At 50.9% G+C, this 26473-nt stretch overlaps 3 protein-coding genes across 3 annotated transcripts; 2 read left to right on the top strand and 1 right to left on the bottom strand.

Annotated features, from left to right (window-relative positions):
* Positions 1-47: 47 nt before the first annotated feature.
* Positions 48-6232, top strand: ADGRG3 (adhesion G protein-coupled receptor G3). Its single transcript, XM_066327586.1, is given in 14 exon segments — positions 48-667; positions 670-801; positions 1250-1279; positions 1369-1528; positions 1609-1717; positions 2273-2413; positions 2502-2624; positions 2712-2751; positions 2834-2934; positions 3413-3525; positions 3666-3949; positions 4221-4314; positions 4711-4997; positions 5433-6232. Coding segments are annotated over 14 exon segments (1764 nt in total). The 5' UTR covers positions 48-633; the 3' UTR covers positions 5549-6232.
* A 410-nt stretch (positions 6233-6642) lies between these two features.
* Positions 6643-10730, bottom strand: LOC136366341 (pancreatic secretory granule membrane major glycoprotein GP2-like). Its single transcript, XM_066327323.1, has 8 exons — positions 10595-10730; positions 9921-10088; positions 9120-9325; positions 8411-8571; positions 7963-8208; positions 7623-7782; positions 7195-7339; positions 6643-6867 (listed from the first exon to the last, which is right to left on the bottom strand). Exons 1-8 carry the CDS (start codon positions 10728-10730, stop codon positions 6767-6769), a joined length of 1323 nt encoding a protein of 440 aa, XP_066183420.1. The 3' UTR covers positions 6643-6766.
* Positions 10731-13982: 3252 nt separating this feature from the next.
* On the top strand, positions 13983-25642 carry DRC7 (dynein regulatory complex subunit 7). The gene is made up of 15 exons (XM_066327583.1): positions 13983-14113; positions 14521-14695; positions 15541-15666; positions 16179-16373; positions 16698-16850; positions 17173-17391; positions 18107-18217; positions 19023-19098; positions 19603-19731; positions 20562-20690; positions 21151-21377; positions 22057-22272; positions 23302-23412; positions 24497-24598; positions 25302-25642. Exons 1-15 carry the CDS (start codon positions 13983-13985, stop codon positions 25413-25415), a joined length of 2214 nt encoding a protein of 737 aa, XP_066183680.1. The 3' UTR covers positions 25416-25642.
* Positions 25643-26473: the final 831 nt, after the last annotated feature.

The following is a 26473-nucleotide window of genomic DNA, read 5'->3' as shown; positions in this document are numbered from 1 at the left end:
TCCCATTTGTGGAGCAGGACCCAGCATTTCACCCTACAGGATTCTGCTGAGCTGATGGGACTGATAATGATGCTCCTGGCAGAGCACTGGCTGCCTGGTGCCATTGGGGTTGGGGTTATGGAGGGAGAAACCACGGCTTGGGAAGTCTCTGGCGACAGTCTCTACCCAGCAGAAGGGAAGGCTGGTGGAGACAGGGATCTGAAGAGGGAGACATCAAAGGATGGGAATCATCCCCTCAGTGGCTGTGGGGCCAGGCAGAATCTGACTGTCCTGGCTGTCCCTCTTGCAAACACATTTCCCATCCCACCATTCCCCTTCCCATGGTTGTGGATCATCCCCTTCCACCCAGCTGGGGCAGGGGCACCTTGCCAGGAAGGGGATGCTTTATCCTGGTGGCTTGTGGTGATTCCCAGTTTAAGATGAGGATGCTCCAGCATCTGCTGGGCTGGTTAGGGCCATCAACCCCTTGGCAGGACTGTGGGGAGAAAGGGAAAGCAAAAAGCCCTGAGCTGGTCGTGGGAAGGAGCCGTGGGGAAAGTGCCACAGCTCTTGCGGTTGTTGCCGTTGATGTGAGCTGGGACAGGAGGTCACTTGCCAGCCCACAGGAAGGCGTGAGAGGTTCCCAGAAGGGAAATGAGGAACAGCTCTTGCCTCAGAAGTGGCCACAAGCCCTGGGGAGGAGCAGAGCTGCCGGAACAAAGGGAGCAGAGTGTGGTGGATTGGCCGGGGGCAGCCAGGAGACCCCACGAAGTGGCATGAACTTGTTCCTGGGCACTGTCCTGCTGCTCCTGCTGCTGCCAGGTGAGTGACAGGTGAAGGGGGGACAGGCCTCCTTAGCACAGGGGGTGCACGGGCTTTGTGGGAAGGTTTTCCCATGGGAAGGTGTTCACCAAAAGACCATGTGGGGATTTCATGCTGAAATGTGGACAGGCCAGAGGGGAGCATCTCCACTGGGATGTGCAGAGGTGAGCAGAGTTGGGCACTTTGTTGCTGAGGGCTTTTTTAAAACCTGGGATCAGCAGTCTAGGGTCTCCTTTGTGAGCCCCTCTGGAAGGGTGGACACAGTGGTTTTGCCCTCCCCATCTCTGATCACTGTCTAGGTATTTTTGAAGCCCGCATAACTGCAGGACCGTTCCTTTAAAACCTGGTGGCTGCCAGACTCTCCTGCTTTCTCTCCTCCCTTTTCCCTCTGGACAGAGGGAGCGCTGACCCTAGATTTTGATCCTTTCTCCATATGCTCCTCTTCCAGATGTTGCCGAAGGACGGAACAGCTGTTCCGGTGAGTGGTCCCCTCCCATTCCTACCCTTGCTCCCAGTGCCCTCCGGGTGCTGTGGTGCCCAGTGGTCACCTGCTCCCACCCTCCCCAGACGTGGATCGGGGTGATGAGCACCACGAGTGCTGCAATATGACAGTGAAGCAGCAGAACCCAGGAAACAGCACCGGCAACCTCCGCTGGCGCCAGCACTGCCTGGAGCTGTGGCACTCTAAGAGCCGTGCTTGTGCCTGCCTGAGGGAGCAGTGGTTCAGGTAGTGGCAGGGGTGGTCATGACGGGCTTTGTGGGCTCAGTCCCCATGTCCACCTGTCCCACGGCCCCCTTGTCCCTCAGGCTGCTGTCCTTGGGGTGGCACCGATGGCTGCCTGGGCTCAAGACTCTGCTCCTGAATGTCAGCCGAGCTGTCACCCGTGATGTCCTCATCAGCTTCTCCCCGACAGCGGTGAGATGTGCCCCTCCCTCTCCCTTGCTTGGAATGTCCCACATCTTCCAAGCACCCCTCAGCCCTTGCCCCCGGGCTTGGTGTGCCCTGCTGTGCTTTTCCTCCTCTTTGTGGGGTTGTATCCTGGGCCCATATCAACTTCAAGGTCCCTTGTCAAGGAGTCACATGAAGTGGTGTTTGGGAGGAGAGAGCCCTCCCCAAGGAGCCATCCCAGCAGACCAGGTGGTCAGGGGGAGTGTGGGGTAGGAAAAAAGGAGAGACATGTGTGACTCTGTGCCTCCTGCCCACCCAGAGGCTCTCCCAGGCCCTGGATGTCCCAGGGGACCATGTGTGATGGTGGGTAGAGAATCTGCTGGGTCCCACTCCCAGCTCTGCCCCCACAGATGCTGGGTGCTGAGGATAAGATTCTTCCCTTCTGCCCTCAGGGCTCGTGCTGATGTTGCTGAGCAAACCCTCCTGGGCAGGGCTGAATTTGTGCCTGGAGCAAGATTGGTGGGTTCTGAACAGAGATGTGACCCAGCAGCAACAACCTCTCTTTGTTCTTCTCTGCCACAGGGCCCCAGCAGGCTGAACACCACAGGGAAGGGGAAGGCAGGTAAAATCCACCTCCCCAGGGCGATATTCCGGTCCCTGGCTAGCCAAACAGTGCCTGTGGTGGTGACAGTCCTCAACATCCAGCAGTTTGGCATGTTCAAGGTACAGCCTGGCATTGCCAGCATCCTTCATGCTGCCACCAGCACTTGTTACCCACCAGCTCAGCTCTTGCAGCGTTTCCCCTCCACAGGAAGCCAACCAGACAGGGCAGGTCTTGGACAACACCGTGGTGGGCATCACAGTGGGAGAGAGCAGCATCTCGGGGCTGCAGGACCCTGTGCAGCTCACGTTCACCCACGGGGAGCTGCCCCAAGTAAGCCAGCCCTGCCTGCCCTCCCTCTCCCTCCCCTCCAGTGCCCCTCCCCGTGGCATTGGCTGATGCTGCTCTCCCCCACTGCAGAGTGTCACCCCGCAGTGTGTCTTCTGGGATCCCAGCAAAGGTACCCCCTGGTTGGGGCAGGTGTGGGGCTGGGCAGAGGTGCTGTACCAGCACTCACTGCCATTCCCCTGTGCCTCTTGCAGGGCAGGCAGGAGGCTGGAGCAGCAGTGGATGTGACACGCAGCCTGGGGAGAATGGGACAGTCTGCTCCTGTGACCATCTCACCTTCTTCACCCTCCTGCTGGTGACAATCCCCGTTCCTGCAGCTCCTGCTTGTGCCCTGGCAGTGCTGCCTGCTCATTTTTGTGGCCCCTTGGGTGTCATGAATAGCCACACAGGGACAATTATAGCTATTCTCAGAAAAGCCAAGGTCCCAAATCGAAGCCCAGCCCCAAATCATGATGGCAGCAGCAGGTCAGCTGAGCAGGACAGGCTGGAAAAGGCCCCAGCCTTGTGCAGGCTCTGGCACAGCAAGGCTTGAGGTCCCATATCCTGGTGGAGACTCCCAGGAGAGTGCTCATGGTGGTTCACTTCACTCACCACCTCAGAGCTTCTCCTCTGAGCTGCCACTCACCTGCTTCCCCTGAAGATCTTCTGGGGGTGGGGATGGGGTCTCTGCAGCAGCCCACTGGGGTAATCAGCCCCATGACTCTGGTAGCTGCAGCTCAGGTTTTCTAGGTTGGTCCAGGGCCTGTCTAACCCAACATCTGCGTGTTTGGCAGAACCGAGCTCTGGATGGCTCCACAGCAAAAGCTTTGATGGCTGTTGCCACCGTTGGCTGTGGGGTAGCTGTGGCTTTCTCCATCTTCACCATGGCCTTCTGCATCTTCATAAGGTGGGACATGCTCCATGGGGGCTTCAGGCCGGGAGAGAGATGAGGAATTCCAGTGCCTCTGCATGGACCTGCTGTGGTACAGCACGAGGCCCTGCTCACCTGTGACCCCTGCCTTTCCTGGTCCCTGTGGGGACACCCAGGTGCAGGTTCAAGTTTGAGGAGACCGTCCGCATCAACCTGGGGCTGCACATGAACCTTGTGGGCAGCCTGTTCCTCCTCAACCTGGCCTTCCTGCTCAACAGTGGGCTCTCTGCCAGGACCCACCCAAGTGCCTGTAGGGTCCTGGGGGGGCTCACCCACTACTGCCTGCTCTGCTGCTTCACCTGGACAGCCCTGGAGGGCTGTCAGCTCTACCTCCTCTTTGTCAAGGTCCTCGGCATCTACATCCCCCACTACCTGGGAAAGCTGTGCCTGGTTGGCTGGGGTGAGCACCTGCAATGAGAGATGGGGGGTGAGAGGGGTAGTGGGAGGTTTGGATTGGATTTTGGGGAACATTTCTTCATTGAAAGGGTGGTTAGGTACTGGAACAGGGGGCCCTGGGCAGTGGTGGAGTTACCATCCCTGGAAGAGCTCAAAAGATGTGTAGATGTGGCACTTGGGGACATGTGGCAGTGCTGAGTTAATGGCTGGAGTTGATGATCTTCGGGGTCTTTTCCAACCTAAATAATTCTGTGATTGTGCCTCCTTTCTTCCAGGCTTCCCTGTTCTCGTGGTGGGAGTGGCAGGAGGTATTGGCAGCTATGGAGAATACAGCATCCGGACCACTGACCACGGGGTCATAGGCCACCTGTGCGTGTGCCACTGCCCACAGGACTCAGGTGGCTTTTTGGCACAGGGAGGGGTAGCTCAGACCTGCCAGGAGTGCAGCAGGCAGGGATTGCACCCATCTGGTTTGGCTTTGCACCATGCTTCTGCTTCTGCTTCCTTAATTGTGATTGCAACATATCAGCCAGCCCCACCTCTCCTGCTGAGCCTCCTCCGTCACCCCTGCAGCCCTCCAGGTCATGGGGGGATGTCCAAGGGCCACCTGGAGCTTGTCCAGGCTCCCTCCCAGCTGAGCAACAGAAGGGCACCACTGACCCCCTGCTTCACCCTGGCCTTGGAAAATCCTCCCAGGAGAAGGCTCCCATGGGTGCTGCTGAGGCTTGCACTGCTGCTGGAGTCGTGACAGTTGTCTCTTTTCAGCTGCTGGATCACTTCTGAACATCTTCTGGTCCACTACATCACCAACTGTGGCTACTTTGGCCTCATCTTCCTCTTCAACATGGCTATCTTTGGGGTGGTGACCCACAAGAGCTGCAGCTTGCAGGGCACTGGGGCAGTGCAGGGGTACCGCAAGCCCTGGAAGGTGGCTCTGGTGGCAGCAGGGCTCTTCTGCCTGCTGGGAGCCACCTGGGCCCTGTCATTCCTCTCCTATGGCATCTCCTCCACAGCCATGCTCTACATCTTCACCATCCTCAACTCTCTCCAAGGTCAGCACTCGCTCTGAGCTGGGCTCCCTGGGCTTGGGTGGGGAAGATGCAGGAGGCAGGAGCCAGCCTGGGTTATGGGTTGACCAGGGATTCCAAGGCACCAGTGTCTTCCCAGCACTGTCATACCCTTCCTTTTGCCAGGGCACATCAAGAAGCAGGTCCCAACCACCAGCATGGAGCTGCTCTAGGCTCCCAATTATACCCATTCCACCTGTGGTGGTTTTCCTCCAAGAAAGACATTCCTTAGCAGAGGACTAGGAACATTATCCACTCAGGGCATGTCCCAGCCAAATGGTTCATGTGAAGGAAGGGGAGAGGCAGGAGTGACCTGAGGGGATCCCCTGGAAACAGAAGGAAATTGCCATTAGCATCCTGGCAAAGATGCTCCCCACTGTCTCCTGCTGCTGCTGAGTGTTTGTCTTCCTTTCCCTGCAGGAATCTTCATATTCATCTGGTTGGTCATCCTCTACTACCCGAAGACAAAGGAGACCACTGGTTCACTCTCCTACATCATCAGACATGACAAAAACACCACAGCCTCCCAGGACTAGCTCCTGGCTGGACCAGCTCCTGGCTGGACCTCTCTTCCTGCCTGCACCTACATCCACTGAGAGCAATCTTCAATGCTGGCAGATGCAGTTTCCTCATGGAGGGAGAGATCAGTTAACCATGCTTAAGTTTACCCTTTAGTGGGCATGATCCACCTCAGCAGGGCTCTTTGCTTTATCTCTTTCATTCCTGGTGGGCTGCCCTGGGCAAGGAGCTCCAGAGAGGATGCTTCTGCAAAGTCCCTCCAGGCTGCAGTTCCATGGTCCTGAGGTGCCCCGATCTCATTCCCTGGGGAACAAGGAAGAAGCCCACAAAGCACCTGCCCTCAGCTATGATGGAGCCATTACCCTCTTTGCTACAGGTGGCCTTTGGTACTGAACCAGCACAACAGTGAGTCTCCTGCCACTGGAGGGAAAGGATTGACTTGCTCCAGCCCAGATGTGGAAGGTTTGCCTCTGGGAGCCAACAAAAAGAAGAGGAAACCCATGAGCTTCTTTGCGAAACATCTCCTTGCTCTCTGGCAGAGATCTGCTGTGTGTCCTTCCTGTGAAACATCCCCTGGGGCCAGCAGCAATTCCCTCATGGACATTGTGCTCTAGCCAAAATGCACATACAGCTGCCTTGCAGGGCAACTGCTGTCTTCTCCTGATCTGTGTTTTGGTATTAAATCCCTACCAGCTGTCTGAGCACTGTGAATTTAGTCTTCAATACCTACAATATTGTTTGTTACTTGCTTTATGTTAGGGATGCATCAATGGGAAAGGTCTTGCTGGCAATTTGCCATGAATGAAAAGAGAAATGTCGTGAATGAAGGGAGAAATCACTATGGATGGGTGCACACACACTTGTGCATGCACAAAGCAGCTCTTTCTCTGCTAACACCACATTTGTGTGGCACAGAACTATGCAAAGACCAGCTTTGGTAAGACAGGTATCTAGAGTGGGGTACTTCCATCTCCCCACACACCAGAGTGACTCTGTGGGGAACAGGGAAGGAAGAGGAAGGACTCTCCCATCCCTGGGTACATACTCTGGGTTTAGAGAGGATGGGTTCACAGGGCAGAAGGTCCAAGAGATGCTGCTGGGAAATAAACACTGTGATGCACCTCATCCTCCAAGCATTGTTTGCATCCAGCCATTACCCCCTTCCCCAAAACACCCCTAAAGACACAGCATGAGCCTCTCTGCTCCTGTCATATTTATTGGGAAACAGCTGTTTCCTAAACCATTCTCCGCCCCACGCTGACGGCCGCCGCAGCCACAGCGAGCACAGCGAGCACACACAGAGGAATGAGGGCCCTGGAGAGCCACGGGCTGGGTCCTGCCAAAGAGGAGAGAGATTGGTTATGTATCTGGGTCCCCTGAGCCAGCTCTGAGCCCTGGTGAGGCATCTCCTGCCTGGGGATAGATTCAGGGAGGTCATCTCCTGTGATGGGTGGGAGCCACAGGAGCTGGGGGTGCTCCGGGACCCTGAGGACACTAACAGGACTTGGTCACCTCAAATGGCCTCCACCCACCCCTGCTGCCTGCAGCTCAGCATGCATGCCTGCTCTGAGCCCTGCTGTGGGTGGATTTGCCCCCAGCCCTGCTCCTGGGCTGCTGCTTGGATCACCTGGACTGACCTCGGTGCTCAGGAGGACACACGTACCCGCCGGGTCCTGCTGCTCGGTGCTGGAAAGTCGGGTCTCTGCTCCCGAGGAAGGAGCAGCCCGCAGGAGGATGGGCCCATAGGAGACAATCCTATTGTAGTCATCTGCCAGAGCCCGCCTCTTCCTCCAGTGCCCGGGGCATTGCTGTCAACAAAGCCAAAGCAAAGGTGATGGGAGGGCAGGGGAGAAGCACCCTGCACCTGGGCATCCTGTACATCTCCCTTCCTTTCCCTGGGAAGAGGGAAAGGAGGTCTCTGCTGGGTTCAGGGTCTTGTACCTTTGGTTCAGGGCACTGGGCTGAGCTGCTGATTCTGGAGGTGTTTGTTTTGTGAGGCACCCAAAACCAGAGCAGAGCCCCTTGTCCAAGCAGAGCTGGTGAAGGGAGGTCCCACACCCACCCAGGGTGCAGACCAGCAAGGGAGCTCACCTTGGCACAGGGCTCTGAGCCATCAGGGAGACACAGCTGGACACGGCAGTGCAGGAACACCTCAGGGTAGCCAACAAACTGAAACATCTGGAAGCTGAACTTGGCAGTAGTGCCCTCTCCAATGGCATTCAGATAGGTCACTGTCTCGTCATGGGGACACCTGGGACGTGAGGGCTGGATCAGTGGGTGGCAAACGAGGTGGAACATCCCAGCCTGAGATACCACATCCCACAGGGACTGGGTGCAGCCCATAGGCTTATCTCACCAGGCCAATTTCTGACTCAGTCCTTGACACACTGAGGTACAAGGAGACTGAATGTGCTGGGGACACTCCACTCACCCCTGCTCAATGAGCTTGTGCTGCGTGTCCTGGTGTGGATCCACGCTCGGTGTGGCCCAGCAGTCCAAAACACTCAGCAGGAAGTACTTGAGCTGGTGCTGCCCTTCTATCTTCAGCAGGACATAGAGTGTGTCTGTGAGGGGGACAGCCATGCCTGGCAGGTCGTAAGGCTCCAGGTAAGAGGGGGACTTGTACAATCTCATGCTGACGTTGAAGTGTCCTTCTCTGACCACAAACTGAACCAGCCTGAGAGGAGAGGAGAGGATGAGAGCTCACAAACAGAACAAGGAGGTGGGAAGAACATAGCACAGGTGAAGCCACCAGTGTCTGGGATTTTTCTCAGAGCCCTCTAGGGCTTCCCAGGGCCTTTGAAAATTGTGTCACTGAATCTACTTTTCTCCAAGCTCAAAGACACCGTGTCAGCAGTGAGGTGAGGAGGGACACTCACTTGTCAACAGCAGTGAGAGCGAAGGGCAGCCTCACAACCTGCTCGTAGGCGTAGATGCAGGAGAAGTGCACCTCCAGCTGAAAACTCCGGGAGATCATGGCCCTGTGGGCCTCCTGCTCTGACTCAATGACGTTGGAGTACGAGACATGGGAGCTGTTTTGCTGGAACGACACAGAAATCAAGTCTCCAGACCATGACTGAAGCCATACAAGAGCTGTAAGTTCAGAAGGCATAACTCAGCTATAGCTGCTCCTGGCCTCCAGATTTGCTGGGGTTTCAGCTTGTTTCAGTCTGGGAGCTGCTGGCACAGGAGTCAGTACAGTGAGCACAGGTGAGCACAGGTGAGCACAGGGCTCTTCTGTGCAATGCAGATGTGGGGCACCATTTCATCTGCACCCTTCCTGCTCCATGAAGCAAGTCAGGGACCAAGGGTACAAGGCTGCAGAGTTCAGAGGATGTCTCCAGAAAGCTGAGGGCTGTTACCTGTGCACAATGAGACTTCCAAGCTCTCCTAAATAAGACAAAATGTGCTGCCAGCGGGGGTTTGGTGGAGGCAGAAGAGCTTTCTGACATCCTCAGGGAAGACTTTCAAGGGGAATGAGAATTTTTCAGCACCCGGATATAAAAGCTAAAGCCTTTGGGGTTGCCCTTTGCTGTCCCACCTCATGATTTCTGCTCCTCTCCTGGCTTCAGAGCTATGGATCCTCACCTGGATTACTGATCCACAGGCAGTGTGGTTTTCACCTGTGAGAGTGGCTGCAAAAAACAGCTCACCCTCTTCTTCCTTCTCTGAGACTTTGCATGCCTGGTTCTTCAGGTGGACAAGCTCCAGTGGGATTTTCAAGAACTCAAACACCTCCTTCCTCACCATCATCTTCATGTGCTCTTCCTCGCAGGCCAACTTCAGTACCACATCTGGGGGAAAAAGCCATCTGCAATAGCGATAAGGGAGAGGCCTGCAGGAGCCCTAGGCCAGCTGCAGGGTGGCACAGTCCCCCTGAGCTCAGCAGCCTCTCGTCCCAGCCTTGGTGCAGGCTGCTGTAGGGCCCTTCAGAGACACTGGGCAAAAGACAGCCTGGTCCACTTCGAGGGCTGTCCATACAATACCCACAGTCTGTCTAGGGCACCAAAGGGACAGAGACCCTCTCCTTCAGAGGAAGGAGACACAGTTTTAAGCCAGCGTCTGGAAGGGGTTTCACTGTATCTGTGCCAGGGTGATTGTGCTTGTTCTGAAACTGTGAGGCAGCTGTGCTCTGCAGCATTCCCTGCTACACCATGGCACAGCCAAGGAATTAAGGCTTTTGGGGAAGAAGAAAATAGCCTGTGGCTGGGCCTTGTACCAGCCTGCAGCCAGGATATGGTTGTAGTAGTGCAGAATGCACTGAACCAGGAGCAGGGATGTGCTCCAGGAGTGAAGAGCAATGGTAACACCAGTGCACTGTGCCCATCACCCTTCCCTCTGGTGCCCATGGACAGACTGGGGAGGGCTCACCAGCATTCCCAGCCCTACCTTGGCAGAATTCCCCTGTGAAGCCTGGCTTGCAGCTGCAGACTGGTCTGTCCACAGTCACCTGGCACTGCCCCTGGTGCTGGCACGGGTTTGGCAGGCAGGAGTCTGGGCTCCTCTTGACACGGAGGGCAACCCCTGGCCTCAGGCCATGGGTGCTCGCCAGCTCACCTGCAGCAAAGGAAAGGCAAGGAAGATGAAATGCAGCATGAATATCTCCCTGATGAGAGCTTTGAGAACTCACCCTACTGCAGGGAGCTCTGCACAGCTCTCAAGAGCTGAGATCCTTGCCTGGAGCCAGAGCAGACATCTGAGGATGAACCTGGTGCCTCAGCTTGCTGGGAGGCTGTGAGACCTCCTCAGCCTGCTGCAATCTGGACCAGAGCCATGGGGCCTGTCACTGTCACTAAGAGTATGATGGCACATTGTGGCACCTGTGCTCGTTTCTGTGGGTTACACACCCTCTGTGGCTGCGGTGGACAGCCTGCAGCAGTTTCTGTCTATTTTGCTGGCTCCTGGACCCCAGTTCATACCTCACTGAGCCCTATTCTATTGTTCCTCCTTAGCAGCCTTCAGCAGTGCCCTGAATGAGGAACTTGAACTTGATCAGGGGAAGGTTTGAGCTTTCCATACTACCCATCCGTGACCCAGCAGGGACAGAGAACAAGGAGACTCACTCTTGTTGCCTTCACAACCAGCCAGGCAGAGCACAGAGAACAGCAGCAACCAATTCACAATCCTTTCCTGGAAAAACAAGCAGGCTCTGGATAACTCGGATTTGTTATCATGTTCACTGGGGATGTTTGCAGTCATTCAGAAAGGCTGAATCCTCTAGCATGGGTGCAATAATTTCTGGACTGTATTTCCTAGGTTCCGTGGCCCACAGTCATTTTCCACTCCAAAGGGCCAGATGAGCCTTCTTTCATCAGGTTAATGCAAGAGTCAAACAGTATCCTGAATTTAAGCAGCTGTTCCAGAAAGGAAGTGAGAGAAACCAGCCGTGGGACCCACAGGGATGTGCTGACAGTGATAAAGCCACATTTCAGGGGCAATTTGAGTAAAACTGCACAGCTGAGGCATCAGTCTGGGCTCCCCAAAGAAGAAAGGAGTCACCCTCTTCCCACTAGAGTTCTTTTGAAAAGTTAGGATTTGCAAAAGGATCCTCACTGTTACAGTAAACCGTATTTATAACAAGGAGTCAACGGGATAATAAGCCCAAAACCTTGAACACAACTAAAGTTAGTGTCAAAAAGACACAGATTAAGTCAATCTCTTCTGTTGGTACAGATAATGCATTTCTTTAAGGAAATTATTGGCACAGTGCTGGATTAGCCCTGGACACCAGATACTCCTTATCAAAGATGTGGAGTCAGCCAGAGCTGCAAGTCAGCCAGGACTGGTGGCTGGGCAGTGCTCTGTCAGTGCTCTGAGTGCAGGGCAAAGGCAGTGCCAAAAGCCCCCTCACACAGCCCACCCAATTCCCCCCTCCTCCGACCCTGAGCAGCTGCGACCGCCAGACTGCTGGACAAGAAGAGTTAATTCCCCGACTGCTCCTCGCTCACTGCGGCGATCCCGGGAGATCCCATCACCTTGTTCTCCTCCCGCTTACCATTGCCAGGCTGCTCTCTGCTCCTCCATCCACCGCTGCCCCGGGTCCTTCCCCTCAAGGGTGGGTCAGCACAGCCGGGGTTGTTCCGTGTGCCTTATATCGCCCTCCCTTTGTGTGCCTTATATCGCCTTCCCCCTCTCCCCCACGCAAACACGCTGCCTTTGGGATTGCACAAGAGCCTGCTCAGCATCCCTCGGAGGCCGGGGAGGAAAGGACTCTGGAAGTCCATCCTCCGCCACTGACGGCCGTTCCAATGAGCCGACAGCTTGTGGATGCTGACCCAATGCACAGTCCTGATAGGGTCCTAAACAGGGAGTATCAGCAAAATACCCTTGTCCCTCGGGGATCTGGGGTCTGTGTATCCAGCTGGTTTTGTGGTACCTGTTTTTGACGCAGCAATAACAACAAATACCACAGTGGCACATGCGAAGGACAGATAACTTTGGGTGCTGAGTACACACAGTTTTGGAAACACAACTTATATTTGCCTTATCTGTTTGTTTTTTTAAATTGACTTCTGGCATTTAAGAACTGCTGAGAAGTACTGGTGAGAGATGGAGGGTCCTACCCCACTTTGTTTCATGGAATATTCAGACGTGAAATGCACCCCTAAGGACTGAATCCAATTCCTGGCCCTTGCACAGGAGCATCCCAGCAGCCCCACCCTGTGCCTCTCAGAGAATTGTCCAAAAGTTCTTCGAACTCTGACAAGCCTGGGTTCCTTTCATTTCCCTGGGGAACTTGTTCCAGTGCCCAAACACCCTTTGGAAAAAACCTTTTCCTAATTTCCAACCTAAACCCCTGCCCCCTGCTCTTGATACAGGTTCATGCCATTTGGGCAACAGTAACCATCTGCAAACCGCATTAATCACTCAAAATGATGTTCCTTGACATATTTTGACTGCAGTCTGTGCATCCTCAGAGCTTTAATTGTTAGGGTTCCCTTAAGAGAGTCCCTAATGTGAACATTCGTCCATCAATCTTTTCTTAACCACAACAACAAACCAGGAAAAAAAAAGTGTTTAGCATCTGACCCTGCTTATAGTCTAATGAACTGCTGATTAAAAATAAAAAGGGGGAAAAAGAAGGAAAAAAATATAAAATGGGAAAGGAAAAAGAGAAAGGAAAAAGGAAATGGTAAAGAAAATGAAAAAGAAAGGAAAGGAAAGGAAAGGAAAGGAAAGGAAAGGAAAGGAAAGGAAAGGAAAGGAAAGGAAAGGAAAAGGAAAGGAAAGGAAAGGAAAGGAAAGGAAAGGAAAGGAAAGGAAAGGAAAGGAAAGGAAAGGAAAGGAAAGGAAAGGAAAGGAAAGGAAAAGGAAAGGAAAGGAAAGGAAAGGAAAGGAAAGGAAAGGAAAGGAAAGGAAAGGAAAGGAAAGGAAAGGAAAGGAAAGGAAAGGAAAGGAAAGGAAAGGAAAGGAAAGGAAAGGAAAGGAAAGGAAAGGAAAGGAAAGGAAAGGAAAGGAAAGGAAAGGAAAGGAAAGGAAAGGAAAGGGAAAAAAAGAGAAAGATGTCTTGCCATCCTTTGGTGCCAACTTTTGGGTAAGTGCCTCTGGAACAAAAGATGACTGGGGATGCCTTTATTTTGAGAGAGCCGAACTCGTGAGTTTCGGAGCAGGTTTCGGAGGCCACGGCTCAGCCGTGGTGGCGGGCAGGGGCTGGCCGCTGTCCCCTCCTTCGCTCCCCGCTGTCCCCAGCGGCGCCGGGGCGCGGTACCGGCGGCCGGGCCGGGAGAGGCGGCGGTGCCGGTGCCGGGACAGCGCAGGGGGTGCTCGGGGGTGCCGGGGAGCCTGCGGGGCCGGGGGCTGTGGCGGGAGGTCTGGGGGCCCCCGGGGGTGCCCGGCTGGGCTGGGGGAGCCGCAGGTGGCCGTCCCCGGGAGGCGCGGCGGTGGCGTTGCCATGGTGAGCGCTGCGGGGCCGCGCCGGGCGCCGCGCTGCCCTTGGAGCCGCGGGTGAGGTGCGGGGGCCCCGGGCAAGGTCTGCGCCTCCCTGTGCCCGCTGCGGGCCCCGCTCGGGGTCAGCCTGACCGCAGGGACGGCGCACAAACACCGGCGGCGATACGCGACGGGCGCTGGCCTTGGGCGCTGCCGGCTCCCTCCAAGGCCCCTGCGCGGCCGCGGGATGCGCCACGGCCGTGCCCTGCGGACTGATGGAGCTGCTGCCCCGCCAGCGGCACCCCGGGCAGGAGGGAGGGCACGGGGCACGCAGTGTGAATGTGGGGACGTGCTCTGCCCCGAGTCGTGCTCTGCCTTGCTTAGGGTGTCCAGGAACGTGAGCCGCTTATTTACCAAAACCAGCCCAAACTCAGTGCTCTCCCTTTACTCTCATGGTTCTGGCTGCTTCAGCCATGCTCATGTACCAAACCCTTGGGGCCGCAGTGTGAGTGTTTCTCTGTTCCTGTGTAGCTGGGTCCTACCCCTGAATTCACCCTGGTGTGCATTCCTGTAGTGCCAGGCAGAATGGAGGCTGTGGAGGAGACGGAGGAAGTGGAGCAAACACCAGAAGATGCAATCTCTTTGGATATCAGTGATTCCCTCGACGTGGAGATAGATGAATCTAGGGATGGAGCCTCTGTCACAAGTCATGAACTGTGAGTCTCTGCCTACAGCTGGGATGAGTGGAGATTTTCCCTTTGGACACCACAGGGTGATTGCACACATGTCGATGGCACATGTGGTCCCCTAGCACAGTGTTGGGAGTGAGTGAGTTTCCTGTGCCTATTGAATTTGTTCAAGATTGTGCATGTGCAAGTAAGACAAAGTAACTCATTTGGTTGTACATCCATTCACCACTGTATAAAGATCCCCTCTCTGGGTGTATGTCAGTTTGCCATTGCTCCAGAGATATTTGGCTATGACACAATCATATGCTTGCATATGGCCCCAGATTTTTACCTGTGAAACAGGGAAGTCCCGCCATGTTTTGATATCAGATCATCCTGCCTGTATTGCTCCTGGCTTATTATTTGTGTCTCTCTGCCTCCCTCTGCCACGTAAGTTATTTTGACTGGAGCTCCATTGACACATCCCACTTACCATCTTCGTACAAGACAAATTCTTGGCAGGAAGAGGAACTGCTGCAGCTGGCTGACCATTTCTTCCAGCAGTACACTCACCTGTGCCCTGAGCGCAAGCCGCTCTTCATCCACCCGCTCAACGAGTGTGGAGTGCAGGTATGGGGTGGTGTGGGGCTGGCCCACAGCACAGGGAGCACTGGGAGAGGACAGCAGCCCCTCCTGCCCTCCCTCCTGGCTAAAGGGAATGGGAACCTGCTGGCTGAACCCACAGCCCCTAAGCAGGCACACAGAACCCGGGAACACCCTGGCTGTCCAAAGCCATGAGCCATATAAGTGGTGGTGTTGCCATGTGGGTTGCAGCATGATGCTTAGGAAAGGGGAGAGACCACAGAGACATAAAGGGAAGGAAAATAAACGTCTTCCCATAAAGGGAAGGAAATAAAATAGATAAGGCTCAGCCACTGATAATGAGTATGGATCCAGAGTTAAGTCTTACTCTGAACTTCACAGAAGTGACAGGGAAGGAGTAAATGGGGAAGTTTGTGGTCTGGTTTTGTCTTCTCTGGGCCCAAGCTGCACAACTGGTGTCTAGTTCAGGACCTGATGCTACCCCCGGGCACCTGGAATTGCTACTTTGTACCAGCTTTCCCCAAAATTTGTTGTATCATTAACATGCAAGGTAAAAAGAAAAGCTGGAGGATGTAAAAGCCAGAAAAGGCAGTAGCTCTTTGACTTGTTTGAAAATTAAGAGAAGAACTGGCTCACATCTGGAATGTGTCTGAGATAAGCTTGAAGTTTCAGCCACAGGCAAGCAGACAGCCTCCCTACCCCATGAAATTTCCATCTTGGAACTGGAGAGAAGGGATATTGATGCTGTTGATATGCTGTAGAAAGATCCTGAATTTGATCTGCAACATCCAGAGGTGGTCTGAGGGTGCCTTTGGACACGAGACTCTGCCAAGGGCCTGTTGGCTGACCAAACTCCTCTTGTTGCCCTACAGAAGTTTGTGAGCACGACGGTGAGGCCAACCCTGCTGCCTTACCCAGACATGTACTACTGGTCAGGCTGTGCCAGCTTTGTCTGTGATTACCTCATCATGGAGCCTCTCAAGTGCCCAATCACACCGGTAAGAAAGGGGCTGCAGCCCTCACAAGGACATAACAGAGGTGACAGAATGGCCTTTCAGCAGAACACAGTGGGGAAGTCCCAGGTTGGGATCACAAAGGTCTTTGACATTTTCCACCATCCCCTCACTATTTAGGCAATCCCCTGATTTTCCCAGGGAGAATCTTGTGAATTCCCTGTGCATTCTGTTGGACCCACAGTCCCAGTGCGTGTTCAGTGTGCTACCTTTTAAGTAATTATGCACCATTTTTTCAAGACAAGACCCTGCTTTCAGCCAGCCCAGATGGGCAGCTGGAGCACTGTGGGGGGAGGCAATGGCTGACAAGCTTCCCCTCTGAAAACCAAAACACCTTGGAATAGACAGGCACATAACCCTAGGGGATGATGACCTCAGTGACTCTAAGGGTGCAGAGCCCAGGGATATGGGTAATGCCTCTCTCCCCTGCTCTCTGCCTGGTGCACATTTCAGCTCCACAAGACAAGCACTGTGAACATGTATGTCTCTCTTTCAAGCCCAGTTCACTCTATTCCCCAACCACCATTCTGAAATACCAGCGAGGGAACTGCTTTGACTTCACTGTGCTGCTGTGCTCCCTGCTGATCGGGGCTGGCTACGATGCCTACTGTGTCCATGGATATGCCACCCTCGAGATGTGCTCCCTGGACCAGACTCAGGAGCTGTGCCCACGGCTCAGGAAGCCCCCAGAGGTGAGACCTGCAGTGAGTGGACAGGCAGGAGCCCAGCACACATGCTCAGCCTGTTCATGTCCAGTGAGCTCCAGAGTTGAGCTGGGGGGAACAGCTTCAGGTCCACACTGGGTTTCAGTCCATACCAGGGATCTCACCAAAGGAATCTTTTAGAGATTTTCTACAGTTCCTTACAAGGCCTTTTTGGCTTCACTGAATTTCTGCTCACCAGGTGCAATATTGCAAACTGCCAAGTGTTGGGAACTGGGAGGTACCTGTAAGCCATACATTTACTTTCTTCTCTTGATCTCTGCTGGGTTTCACAGTAATACCCTGCTTTTGTAGGTACCAGAAGAGGAGGATCCCAACAAGTATAGAATTAAGTACCCTTTAGAGCCACAGAGCAAGTTTGAGCTTCAGCAGAAGGCCAAGAAGGAGAAAGAAACTGAACCTGAACAAGAGGAGGAAACAGAAGAGGAAGAGGAAGAGGTGGTCATGGTGAGTTAGAAAGGTCCACCTTCCTGTGAGCTCCAGGAAGAAGAGCTGAGATGCAGGTAATGGCTGGCCAAAGAGAGGAGCTCACATTCTCCTCTCTGAAGTATGACACAACCTCAATCACGGCCATCAGCACTTGGCCTCCAGGAGCACAGTGTGTGCTGGCACAGGAACATGTGCTGGGTATGTACTACCTGACTCTTAAAGAGCATTAAGAGCCTGGAGTTCTTTAGAAGTGGGCAGAGGAAAGGATAAGATTGCCCTTGTGTTGGAATAAAGTGTCAGTAAAATAAGTATAATTATTGCTCTATCCTCTGTGCTCCAGGAGGTGGGGAAGCCCAAGCGAGACCCTTTGCATGGCTTACGGGTGCACGCGTGGGTTCTGGTTCTGTCTGGGAAGAGGAAGGTTCCTGAGACCTTCTTCATCAACCCATTCACGGGAAACCCCCACAGCACCATGGATGAGTGCTTCCTTGGGATTGAGAGCATCTGGAACCACAGGAACTACTGGGTGAACATGCAGGACTGCCGGAAAGGCTGCAAGGTAGGAACCCCTTAGCACCCTGGGCACGTGAGGGGCAGCTGGCCTAACCTGAGTCCTGGGGAAGTCCAAGACCAGTAGTGGTCCAGTTTCCACTTAACCATTCCTTGTGTTGGTTTTGGTCATCTTGCTCTGATTGCATAGACTATGGAACTACTCCAAGGCATCCCTGCCTTGGAGCTATCAAATACAGATAACATCTATTAAATCCCCACAGTACAAGAGTTTCAGCTTTTAAGGCTCACTAGGTCTACTCTCAACAGCTTTTGAGGTTGAGAATGTTTTGGGTCTGTCAGGCATAGCTCAAGGCAGGTAAGGTCTTGACTAGGCTCTTCCCATACTTCAGATACTCCACAGTGGACACAAAGTCTGGGAGGTGAGGGTCTGAGTCAGATCAGCTTGCCCTTGGGGCCATACTTGCCCCGAGGAAAGAGGCAGAAGCATTTCCAGCCACTTTCTGTCATCTGAGGAAGAGGCACCATGATGAAAGGGTTCTGCAACCCCTAGGCACAGGGACAGGCTTTGGGGTCCCACCAGCCAGCCAAGGGTTTGAGGAGCTCACCTCACTGAGGTCCAGATCTCTAGATTTCTTACAGTCTGTGACACCCAGGCAGGTCCAGAGCACCACAGACATATTGATGCAGTGGTCAAGTTTAGTGTCAGGCCCTTGACAGTATCAGTGCCCTGTAGTTAAAAGAGTTTTTCCTGTATGCCTTAGGATCTCAGCTTTGACTTGAGTGATCCTTTCTGCTGGGAAATTATGTTTTCAGAGAGCAATGAGCCCTCTCAGTTGGCCCCAGGGTCAGCCAAGGAAGACACAGATGAGATGGTGAGTGACCCAAGCAATGCCCTTGAGCAGTGGGGACCCTGTATGGAACCAATGTGTCCATAGGCCAGTGACTATCTACCTGCCTGCTGCCCTCTCCAGGTCAGATCCCTTCTGATCTGGCCAGGTTTAGATTCCTTCTCAATCTAGAAGAGTTCTGGTGCTTTCTGAAGCAGGACTCCAAGTGGTACTTCAGGTGTCATAAGTGGGTAGGAATCTCTGAAAGCCTCTGGTGCACTGGCCTTTGGGGTGAGATAATTTTGAAAAATAAAATCCAGAATGAGATTTTTGTGGAAAAAATTCTTTCTATGCTGGTCACTTTCCCCTCCTGGCTGCAAGGTGGACCTGCCAACCAAATGCAGAAATAATGCGTGTCCTCTAACACACAAAAAAATACTGTGTACTGCAAGCAAAATTCTTGTCCTGTTGGGAGGAGACAGCATGATAACACAGGCATTGCACCTGCACAGCAGGGCAGAGGAATGCAAATAATAATAATTCCCTCCTGCTATCTATTCTTCTCAGCCTGTGCCCATACTTGGGGAACAAAGGATCCTCCAGGGTCTATATAAAATAATCTGTTCATTTTGGTTATTGCCACTTTCATTCCCTGCCAGCATGAGCAGTAGGCAGAAGATAATTTCATCAGGCTGGAGGAGGGATGTGCTGTCACAACTGTGCCATGGTGCTCCCCAGAGCACAGCCTTGCATGGGCTGAGCTCTGATCACTGCGGTTCACCACGACCAAAATGCCTCCTGGCACAGTAAGAGATGCTGCCAAAACCACAGATCTCTGCTTCTGTTTCAGCAGGAGAAGGAGGAAACAGACATGAGATTTGAGATGCCACTATCATGGGTAGACCGAATTAGGGTGTCCTGCAGAGGTAGGTATTCTTCCTTTGCCTTTCACTTGCCCTTAGCTGACCTTTCAGTGGATTTGGGACATTTGTCTATCTCACTGGGTTCTCCCTTCAGGGTGGTCAAACAGTAATAGTGAAGCACCAGATGAAGGGCCACAACAGCTGTTGGTTCAAGTGGCTGCCCTCAGTGCTGCACTGTCTCATCCCCCACAGATACACACCTCACATGGTGTTTTCCTCCTGGCTGGGAATTTTGCCTGGGATGGTCTTTCTGTTACTGCTATGCACAAGGAACCGCCCTTGCATTATCAAATACCTGTTTCAGGGGAGAAAAAAGTTATTGTTCCATTATAACATTATAGAACAACAGACTGGGTCTGAACAGCTTTATTGCCAGCAGAATGCAATAAATAAATGCATAATGTCCCTTAGACCATGAGGGTTTTTTCCCTCTTAAATCTTAAATTTTTTGGGGGGCGCTGAGTACAGGGGAGTCAATTTGTCTGGCATCTCTCTTGCCCCCTGCAGAATATGAGAACCCCTTTTCCCAGGGAAAGAAGGTGGTCCTGTACGATAAAGCAAAGCTGGAGAAATGGGCGGCGTATGCGAATGGAGATGGGCTGGTGGAACGCCTCACTGTCTACGCAGACTCAGACCGTAAGAGGGATGGATGGACACACTCCACACACTGAGCAAACAGCCTGGGCCATGCTCATGGAAAAGGGGAGGTGGTGCCCTTCCTGCCACAGTGTCTCTTGTGCCTTCTCATTTTCCTTTCACCTTTATGGGGGAATTATTTACCCCCATAAATTACAACTCTTCATCACACTTAGTCTGTTGAACCTCTGAACCTTCCAGCATTGCTAGGGGTTTTCACAAGAGGCTGAATCTGTTTTATACACCAGTGAAACTGTTCAGTGTCACAGTTCAGCTGCTTGGATTTCCAGTCTTCAGAGAAATGGAAGGCTGTGGTTGGATTTGATCCAACAGTGTCACTATCCTCATTTCCTCATTGGTGTCAAAAGGGGCCATAGAAAGGGGCAGCTACAGCCTGAGGATATCTCTGTACTTGAAAACATCATTTTTAAACAGCTGGTCCAAGAAACCATGCAGATTCCTACCTGAACATACAGTGTCCTGCCCTCAGCCTTCCTGGATAGCGTGATGCTCCAGTCTCCTGACAACATCATTAAGTATTTAATGGAATTTCTTTTGCCTATCCATAGCCCTTTGCCATGCCATGTTCTACTCCTGAGCTCATTACTCTTGTTCTGGTTTATGGAGAGGAATAGACCCTCTTAGGGCATAAATCATCTACTCAAATGTAGATTAGGATTCACATACAAAACTCCCCTGTGCACAGGGGCAGTTCCACTGAGGCTGTATCAGGAGCACAGGGTGCTGGGCACACACACTGAGAGCTCATCAGAATTTTGCCACCTCCAACAGGGTGACCTAAGGTTGCAAAATTACTTGTCTCTTGCCAGGTACTGAAGAGCTGGAGGTGAAGGAATGGTTCAAACACCGAGAAGACCTGTTGTATATGAGAGAAGTGAATAAACAAACACAGCTGATCACAGACCATTTCAGGCCAGGACACCCCCTCCTTCTTAAAGGTATTCCCGCTCATCTGGGCAGCCACTGCAGCTGATGGGATTTCATGAGACTTCCTTCTAGAAGTGGCAGAGGCCCAAAGCTGAAAGGAAGAAGGGACAGGATACTTGTGGGATAAATTGCCTAGATAAATAAAATGGTCTCCAATGAAGAGTAGAGAATTGGGTTGGTGGCTTGCAGTCCTGGGCAGTGGTCCCTCAGCTATGCAGTTTTTTATGTATTAGAAAAATGCATAGTTATCATGTGTATCAGGGTGATACATTTCTACTTTTATCAGTAAAATTGGCAGAAGCTGAAACTTTCTCTTTTGGATTTTGTTTGTTCTCTCAGTGTTGTGCAGCTGGGGATAATCCCACATCATGTGTGTTGCTAAAGCTGAAGAAAATAAGACTTCCCTTGGACATGCATGTGTTCAGTGTATTACAGCTGCTAACTCTGAAAACGTGTGTGATTTGTCCTTAGCCCACTCCTATACCTCACTGGAACCAGAGACTGGGCACACAGTGGAGTTTTACCACACGGCACGAGTTGATGGCCTCTGGAAACGTTTTGAAGATGCTACTGAGATGACAGAGTACTTCGTGGGGCGGGAGGACTTCCTGCACACGCGGCACACAGACTTTGACGAAAGAGAAAAGAAAACAGAAAAGGCTGGCAGCACTGCTGATGCTAACCCCCGGCCTATAGTGGTATGGCCAAGGCAGGAACATATGTGTCACTGGGATATTTAAACTATGCAAAACATACTGCCTGGGGCTTCAGTTCATATTCAGCGGGCATGGCTGAGGCAAAACTCCAGATGATGAGACATCCAAGCACTGTTCAGCTGCTGTGTCTCACAGTTGCTTGCCTGACAGAGAGCTACAGTGTGACCAGTTGTCAGGAACTGCATTGAGCAGCTAGAATTAAACTAGGAAACTAAGGCTTGGAAATTGCGTATCAGAGGAAAATGATTTTGTGTGCTGAGTCCAAACTAATACCATTTCAAGAGCCATGCAGTGGCCTGTCTTTGGCCCAGCACCAAACATGCTATGTTTTCCTCCCCTGTGTTGGGAAATGTGGGAAAATTTGCTTTTCTTCAAAATACCTTGCTTACTGCAGTTTCCTCAGGCAGGGATGCATCCCTAGCTAACTTGGAGGTTGGAAGGCATACTCTGCTTCCCAAAAAGGAAACTTCTGTATTGCTCTAAGCAGCTTTGTGGTTGGGTTTTTTTAAGATGTAGGCAAGAACAGTAGGACCATTGGCCAAAGGATGCAAGTCCAGGTCAAAAGCACAATTTTTACCTTGGAGTTTTACCCAGGTCTCTGAATTTGCCAGTTTTGTGTTGTCTAAGTTGCTTCTGTTTCTTTTTTTTTCATCTCCATTAGCAAATCAAGGAGTATTTCCACAGAAATCCAGAAAAGCCTGCTGATGAAGATATAGAGGAACGTATCTTTATGGTCATAGATGATATCATCCAGCTGACATATCACCTCGAGCTTCATGACACCATTGCCTCCCAGGTGGTTTTCTGCAGAGTAATAGGGAGGGAGAAGAGAGAAGATGAAATCTTCCTGAGCAGAGAAAACACTGTCAAATACCAGGTATGAAGATCACAAGACACAAAGGTGAAACGTGAAAGAAGTATGACATTCCATGCTGCCCCTCTACTCCAGCTGCACACCTCCAGGCTGACACCACCAATAGCCCAGGAGATGCAGGGAGTGACTGGGAGTGCAGGACTCAATGTGACATGACAGGCTTGCTCTAGCCATGCCTGAGGTCATCTTCTCAGATTTGGTCATCAGGCAGATTCCACATCCCCTGGGATCCTGCAAAATGCAGGTTCAGCAGCTGTTTGGCTCAGTTCTGCAGATTCATGGCAGGGAAGCTGAAATTTCCTCTGTTGTTCCCTCTTCAAGAAGAGCGAGAACAGAGCAGCAAAGGCACTTGGGTTCTGGTTCTGTCATGGACTTCTTGGGTCCTATCATTCCTTAAATCTCCCAGGTGTTTGCCCTGCAGATGCAGAGCAAAATGTTGAGGCAGATAGACAGACAGACATATAGATAGATAGCCTTAAATAAAAGATTTTCCAAAAGAAGTGGAGTGCTGCCACTACACAAATGATCTCATCAGGGGTGAGGGGTCACCCCACTAACAGCATCAGTGTGAGTCTGTAACCAGAGGCAGAAGCCTGCCAGTAAACTCTGCAGTGATGCTACACAATTACACTTAAGAAAACCAATCAGAGATTATAAATAGGGATTTTTTAATGTTATGGGGTATTTTTAATTTCTATTTCCCACTAGGGAGAATACATAGAACACCATTGCTGGAATCCCATTTTTTTCATCTCTATTTCTATACATTCCTATTCATCTCATTTAATTCCTACTATAAAACAGCAGCATCAGCAAAGTGCAAGGCATACCATCTGGCTCACATTACTGATGGATTCCAAATCAAAATGAAGTCTGATAAACCCATGCTAACCATGAGTTTGATGTTCCAATGATGGAAACTAGTGTTGCTTTATTGGCTGTAGCAGGATTGTGCCAGTTTCTGCCAGCAGAGTACCTGATCCTGTGCACCCAGAGAGTGCTGCTGTTTTTCACTGACTTATCTGCTTCCAGCCATGGTCCTCAGAGAAACACAAGAACATGCTCCACCTGTATGACTTGCTGTGGGAGCTGAGAGAAGAACAGAAGGAGCTGAAGCAGCAAGTGCGGGACTCTGAAGCAGAGGTAACAGGCAGGTGTCCACAGTGTCACAGCTGACCAGGTGTAGAAATAATTTCAGCTGACTGGTTGCCAAAGCCTCCTCAGCATAAATTGTGATAGAAGTAACACAAAACTGGTCTCCATGCTGAATTATTATGCTTGCTGTTCAGGCACTGTTCAGTGAAGATGTAGCTGTATTATAATTATGGAGAGTCACAAACTTTGCTGCTCCTGCTCTTAGTCTGCCTTCCCTGGGAGGAAAAGTTTCAGAGGGCAAATGACAATATATGAATTGGGGCATTTGGAAGTCTACCTCCCATCTGCCCAGGAATGAGGCCAAAAAGAAAAGATATTGTATGTAATGCTATATTTAGGTCCTAGACATTGCCAGGAAACACTATCCAAAATATTGAAGGGATCTATTGCGTGAGCAGCTGTAGGGAAATACTTCATAAAACACTTTGCTTGTACTGCTAATCACACTGACTGGTGTAACAGATCCATGTTCTTTGTAATTACTTCATGATAAATATAATCATTCTGGAAGATGGAGGCACAGCTATTGAATTTATTTCAGTTTTTTTGAGGAAGAGAAATCCCTGAAGGAGGTGCAGAGGGAATGCTCAACTGTATTAACCCAGAATATTAGTAATAATTAAGAACAACTTTGCAAAAATTGCATTTTTCCTCAGAAATTTGAAGCTAGTTCACTGTGACTTCATGAACTACCTTGCCAAATTTCACAGTCTTGATCTATCAGCAGACAAAATATTCCCATTGCTTGTGCTGCATATCCTACGTAAGACAAAGAATAAGCCAAAGCTATCAGTGCAGTTTCTAAAGTAGTGCCAAAGCTTTTCTGGAGTCAGTTTTCTTATCAGTTAATATCAGTAATTGCATTCAAGAATTTCATACACAGCCACAATCAAAATTAAGACTTCTATCAGTTTGGTCTATCAGCAGGGTATGGACACATTTGCACAGATCTATATTTAACCTTACTCTACAATTCTTGTATGCAGCATCTGCTCTGTTAGCAGGTCAAGCTTGTAAAGGTACAGTCATTTTGTGGGAAAGCTGAGGGGTCTTTCTTCTGATTTCTTGGAAGATGTTAAATATTTTGATGGTCCGTAAGGAGGAAGAAGCCAATATTAAATTGTCAGTTTCAATGTACAGCACTGCAAAGAGAGGACAAGAGCATGAAGCCACGGTAGGTAAACTTCATTAGTGTCAACATGCAATACATGTACTCAAAGAAATCCAGAGTCAGCTTTTTCTCTATCAGGAATTATCTCTGAAGAGCTTTTAATCGTTAAAATATGTTGGAACAAATCACAGTATGGTGTAAGTCAGCACAGTTTCAATTGCCTTCCCAGGGAAACATAACATGGTCATGCTATGGCCACCTTCTGACTTTCTGGAAAAACTTGCATCACTAAGAAAGATTACTGTGTTATTTTGTTTAGTTAATAAAATAATTAAGAATGATTAGTTGTGATAATAGGGATTATGGGGGAAGTGTTTTAAAAGAGCCACAAATATGCCTGTATATATATATAGATATATGTATTTTTATGTGTAATTAGCATGTGAGATAAAGAACAAAATAACTCCAGGGTGAAATTTAATCCTTATCTCAAACACAGATGATTTGGTTCTCCAGGGCTTCTTGACTCTAGTGAGGCTACACCTTTGAATTTGCTGCCTCTTCCTGCTCCATGTTTTGATTCCCCTTGTTTTCTTCTTCTCATAAGACCTCATCTCAAACTTTTTGCCCCCCTGAAGAATAAATCAGCTCCAATTTGTGGTTTCCTTTATCTCAGCTCAGTGAATTCTGAGTTGTGCTTTTGTGTGTCTTTGCTCCTCATTTTCCTCTCTATTTCCCTGACTTCTGGTTGCTTGTTCCCTCACAGGAGCTGGAAGAGGATCAGAGGAGTTCCCAGGGCTCATTGGAGGACAAGGATCAGCACATCGGAGGGGAGGTTGAATCCCTCACCCATCACACTGCAACCAACTCCACGATGTAAACAGGGACTCTGCAGGGACTGGGAGTGATTGCCTGAGCAGGGGAGCTTTACAGCTCAGCCCCCAGGAACCTGGCACTGAACCTACTCTGTAAAATACTTTATTCCATGGCCCACTGCAGTTTCCCTCTGGTATCTCCTTCTTTTTCTAGGGAAAAGTAGTTGGCACAATAGAAAAAAAAATTCTCCTAAAGAGATGCTGCTCAGGAATCCATGCCCGGGTGGGCACCTCAGGCATTATTGATTTCTTCATTCCTTTTCTGGAGCTGCCTGCAATAAATCTTTCACTATCATCAGATTTGTGGAGATTTTAATGAATTTGCACCATTCTGCACCCTTTCCCTGTTTTGTTCTAAGGCCCATCTGCAATTACATCAATTGTCTCTTCATGAAATTCCATCATGTTTGAGACTTGAGTCTGAACGGGACCTTAGCCCTAAGCTCGGCTTCAGAAGGGGAGACAAACGATGAACAGTCTTTCAGGGCTTTTACTTTCCAAATCTGCTCCATAGCTGCTGGCAGCAGGAGCAGGATTACTTGGAAATATTGTTTCTTTTCCAATGTAACATTTAAACGAATTTATAAGTCAGTTTTGCATAAGCAAAGGTTTTGAACTGGTGAGTTCGCAAATGTAACATTTCTTTTACCTGTTATAGAGCCCTGTAATGACAAAACATTGCCCCCATATAACACTGTGGATATGGACTCATCAATGTTAATTCAATATCAGAGAAGACGACAGAATAAATTAATTTAAAAATCCTTTTACAAGCATTAGGGACACTGCAGCTGCCAAACCGTCAGCAAATGCATTAGAGAATCAGAACATTACAGGGTTGGAATGGCCCTCAAAGATCCTCTAGCCCCAAGCTCCTTGGCCAGGGGATTTCCCTGTAGTCTTTCAAGGACACCTGTCCTCGTTTCCACTTGCTGAAAGTTTCTTTTTCCTTTCTGAGACAAAAAATATTTTCTATAATCGTCTTTTTTTTTTTTTTTTTGCCTTTTCGCCTCTGTTGCTCAGCAGCTCCTTATCCATCCACAAAGGCCTCCCGGCATTCTTG

Source organism: Sylvia atricapilla, chromosome 12, assembly GCF_009819655.1.
Source record: "Sylvia atricapilla isolate bSylAtr1 chromosome 12, bSylAtr1.pri, whole genome shotgun sequence".
Classification (NCBI taxonomy): domain Eukaryota; kingdom Metazoa; phylum Chordata; class Aves; order Passeriformes; family Sylviidae; genus Sylvia; species Sylvia atricapilla.
This window is presented reverse-complemented; position numbering and strand designations above follow the sequence as displayed.

Coding starts and splice junctions, on each gene's coding strand:
- DRC7 (XM_066327583.1), top strand. CDS start 13,983: ATGGAGGCTGTGGAGGAGACGGAGGAAGTGGAGCAAACACCAGAAGAT. Junction 14,114..14,520: donor TCTGTCACAAGTCATGAACT/GTGAGTCTCTGC, acceptor CTGCCACGTAAG/TTATTTTGACTGGAGCTCCA. Junction 16,851..17,172: donor AAGAGGAAGAGGTGGTCATG/GTGAGTTAGAAA, acceptor TCTGTGCTCCAG/GAGGTGGGGAAGCCCAAGCG.
- LOC136366341 (XM_066327323.1), bottom strand. CDS start 10,730: ATGACTGCAAACATCCCCAGTGAACATGATAACAAATCCGAGTTATCC. Junction 8,572..9,119: donor CCTGTGGATCAGTAATCCAG/GTGAGGATCCAT, acceptor GTGTCGTTCCAG/CAAAACAGCTCCCATGTCTC. Junction 7,340..7,622: donor GCTCAGAGCCCTGTGCCAAG/GTGAGCTCCCTT, acceptor CTTTGTTGACAG/CAATGCCCCGGGCACTGGAG.